At 60.3% G+C, this 4125-nt stretch overlaps 1 protein-coding gene across 1 annotated transcript; it reads right to left on the bottom strand.

Annotated features, from left to right (window-relative positions):
* Positions 1-235: 235 nt before the first annotated feature.
* On the bottom strand, positions 236-727 carry LOC119092581 (uncharacterized). Its single transcript, XM_037215537.1, has one exon. It carries the CDS (start codon positions 725-727, stop codon positions 236-238), a length of 492 nt encoding a protein of 163 aa, XP_037071432.1.
* Between the last annotated feature and the right edge of the window lie 3398 nt (positions 728-4125).

Raw genomic sequence — 4125 nt, 5'->3', positions numbered from 1 at the left:
TATCACACTGGGGAGGCGTGCTGCCATTGCCGCGGTCGCGTTCACTGCCGCAGGACCTCTCGGTAAACCACGTTGCGCGTGACTGGCATTTCAATGCCGGCAAAGCTGCCCACATGAGACATGAAAACATACAGCTGCCCGTGTGTGAACACGGGAGCGGGCAGGTACACACCCACCCGCTTCTTCGTCTGTCCCCAGCTCCTGTTGTCATTGCGAACGCCACGCTCACGGGGAACTACAGGCGTCGGAATGAGAACACCAGGCCAGAGTCCGGGGTAGACTCGATCGGAATCCGCGGCGCAGCGATCACGTGGCTGCGGTCTGGACCGGTGATATTTTTCAGCTCCAGGACGGCGGCGGACAATGCGACCGTCACGCACAGCGTGCCGATGATCAAGCTGGGCGCGTCGAGATTACGCATGAGGAGGACTGGAGCGCCGGCCTTGAGCCGGATACAATGTGCTGGCGTGCCAGAAAGCTCGATGCCGTTAAGAACCTCGGTGGCCAGCGGCACCGCGTCAGGGTCGGACATACTGTCTACGCTCGTGTACACGTGCCCCGGCCCCGGCGGACGGTCAATGACGTGGTCATTGATTCTTTTGACGCCGGCATTGAACACGGTGAGGATGGCCCGCTCTTCGAGCCACTCTGTGTCGTCAATGTTTTGCGACAGGTCGGGGTAAATCCGGGCCGCCAACTCAGCCAAGGACCGCGCCGAGCCGCGCATCGCCAGTAGCAGCACGACAGGACATCACAGGTCTTCTGTGTAGGGCCACAGGAGCAGCTGGCTGGACCCCAGCCGGCAGAGAAAACGGGCGTACTCACCCGCTTCGGCGTCCCCCTGCAGCCCCCACCGCCCCTGACAACCGGCAGGATTTGCTGCCAGTCGCCCGCGAAAACGGTGAAGAGATCACCGAACCCCGACTCACGCACGTCACGCAGCGCCGCGTCGACGGCCTTCATTGCCCGCCGGTGCACCATTGCCACCTCACTTCACACCAGCAGCACGCAGCGTCTGAAATCGTCGGCGGCCGGTGAGCTGTTGCGCAGGTCGCAGGTGGACGCGTCGTGCAGGTGGAGTGGGATGCTGAAGCGACAGTGGGCAGTCATGCCGCCATCCGGGAGGCTGTGATGCCGGACGACGCCACGGCGATGGCCTCGCCGCCGGCGCCTGGCCGTCAGCCGTCAGCAGCAGGTTCTCCAGGAGTGTCTTGTCAGAACCTGCCAGAGAAAGAAATGCATCGCACATGTACACGCACTGCGAACACACATGGCATGGCGAGTGCTTGCGGATTGGTGCATCATGCCGTGCATTTGGCGCCGGCGACGCCGTGGTCCTAGGTGGCGGTGGTGGCGGAGGACACAGACGGGTCTCTCTGCGAGTCGGAGCGGCCTGAGGGAGCTTCCACACGCCTTCGGGGGGGAGGGGAGGGGTGGGACTACCTCCCCCGTGGGAGCAGGCCCGGGGCCCGCACCCAACAGCCAACTGGCTGCCTTCGCCATATTCTGCTCCTAAAGGCATGTACACTCTGCCTCACGCGCCCGTCTCTCCGGCTCATGGCGCTTAAGGTTGTCCAGTTTTCGTCCCATCGTGTCACTCAGTGCTGTAGGACGTGATGCTCCTGGGGATGACGGCTGTGAAGCCGGTGATCGCGTGCTTAACGGCGAAGACCGGGAAGTTCGGCCCCGGCGGACTACGGTCCATTCACTGCTTTCCGCCGATGTGGGGTGAGGCGGCGAGGTCACAACTGGCGAGCTGGCCTGTGTCTCAGAGGGGGCACAGGGTGCCATCGAGATGAGGGACGACATTGTTGCCGATGCTGTGGCGTGCACCTGAGACGCCGGTACAACCGACAGCACGAACGATGTAAGCAGTTTAATGAACTGCGTTCCAGTCATCTGGTCTAAGGAGACCTCAGGTGGGACAGGAGCCTTAGTCGCTGTGGCATATGATGTCTTAGGGTGGCTCAGTTCATACAAATCCCTTGATTCCCGAAATGGGATGTTCTTCGTGGTTTTCAGCGCGATGATCTTGTCCCTGGCGCACGCCGGGCATGCACGATCGAAAGTTAAGTGAGGTTTCTGGTTTTTCCTACAGTTCACACACCATCGGTTCGCTGCAGTGCACTGATCACTCGGGTGCTCCGGAGAAGCACACTTACCACATGCTGGCTGGCTGCGGCAGAAGTCACTCGTATGTCCAAACATTTGGCAATTGAAACATCTCATGGGGTTCGGCATAAAAAGCCGCACCTTCACCTTCACATAGCCTATCCTTACTTCAGATAGAATGTCAGGGCGATTAAAAGCCAGCGCGATGTTGTTCGTGGGGACCAGCTCCGGACCCCTGCGCACCTTGATGCGGTGAGCATCTGTCACCCAGAACTCAGCGAGGCCGTCGAACATTTCCTCATCACCGACATCATCTCAGGTCAAAACAGTTGACGATGCCCTTCGACGAGTTCTTTGTCCTATGGACCTCCACAGCCATCGTCACTGACATGTCCTTTTTCCCCTCCGCATCCCGCACACGGTACACAAATATAGCCGAGGTCCTGGCCCGTTTCGCCTCCTCTCCGTTCTGGAACTCAACATCGATTCCACCGTCCTCGAGCTTATCGCATCGGAGCACTATTCAAGTCTTACGTGTTCTGTCTGCCCAGACCAGACACGAGCGCTGGCAACTGCTGGCAAAGCGAGACGGCAATTGTGTTAACCCGCGAGGCGAGCGGGCGGCGCCGACCCCGGTGGGCGGCGCTCCAGGCAGTACACCGCCAGTCGGGGCAGCGGCGTACCCAGGTGCAGCAGCACTGGCGGCGCGAGCAGGGGCGGCCTCAGGCGCACGCCAGTAACATCATGATACATCTCCCCCTTGAGCAAATGCAAATAAATGCTAATACGCTTGCGAAACGAAATTACTGGCGACAGACTGCTGCTTCCCTGCTGCTTCCCTGCTGCTTTCCTGCTGCTTCCCTGCTTCTGCTCTGCTGCTTCTCAGACTGCTTCTTCTCTGCTGCTTTTCTGCTGCTTCCCATCTGCTTTCCTGCTGCTTCTCTTTGATGCCTCTCAGAAAACGCGGCCACTGCGTATTTTACGCGGACTGAAACTAAGCAGTGGCGTTGGGTCTTATGTCTGGGGCACTTGCGCGTTGCAGGGCTGGGCCGCAGCTTCTGTCAGCGGCCGCAGCTTCTGTCAGCGGCGGCAGCGACGGCGGCGGCGCCGCTGTCGACGCGGGCGACGGCACAGCTGGTGGTGGCCGTGGCACCACCGATCGTGGTGCAGGCGCCGGTCCGCGCGGTTGCGCTTGCAACAGCGCCGGTGGCGCCACCTCAGCATGGTGGCCGGAGAAGAGCTCTGGGGCCGGCACCCTGTGTGCAGAACGGTCAGCACGCCGCTTGGAACCGTGCTGTGTCAAGACCTGAAACGGACGGATCTGCATCAGATGATGTCGGTTGCGACGATAGCGAGCACCCTTGAGCTCCACAAGGTAGCTGCGTCTAGAGAGCTTCTCTATGACGGTGGCGGGCTCGGACCAGTTTGCCTCCTTCTCCGTCTTGACCCGAACATCATCCCCGGGCTGTAGCTGCTGAAGGTCGCGGGCACCGCGTCTCCGGTTGAAGCACGTCTCCAGCTTCTTCTTCCTCTGCCGATCTCGGAGTTTGGCATGCTGCCATGCTTCTCCGGTTGGCTGAGCGATGGGGAGACGAGATTGAAGTTCGTGTCCCATCAGGAGACGGGCTGGGGAGTATCCGATTGCTTCCACAGGCGTCGTGCGGTAGTTGAGGAGGGCGAGGTAGGAGTCCCTCTGGCGAAGTATCCACTTGGCGGTTCTCACAGCTCGTTCAGAGGCTCCGTTGGAAGACGGCGTGTGCGGGTCTGTGATACGGTTTGTGAAGCCGTAGGACGCTGTAAAGTTGGCGAACGAGCTTGAAGTGAACTGCGTTCCTCCGTCTGTTGTCACGAGGTCTGGTATCCCCAAGCGGGAAAACAGGCGCTTCAGACGCTCGATGACTGCGCTACTGGTGAGACTCGGGAGGCGTTGTATCTCCAAATACCTGCTGAAGATGTCCACCGTGACGAGCCAGTTGCAGTTGTTGAAGTGGAAGACGTCTGCTGCAACGTGCG

This window comes from Pollicipes pollicipes, unplaced genomic scaffold (genome assembly GCF_011947565.3).
Source record: "Pollicipes pollicipes isolate AB1234 unplaced genomic scaffold, Ppol_2.1 Scaffold_3447;HRSCAF=4054_pilon_pilon_pilon, whole genome shotgun sequence".
NCBI classification, from domain to species: Eukaryota; Metazoa; Arthropoda; class Thecostraca; order Pollicipedomorpha; family Pollicipedidae; genus Pollicipes; species Pollicipes pollicipes.
Note: the sequence above shows the minus strand (reverse complement) of the source record. Positions and strands in the feature narration are given on the sequence as shown.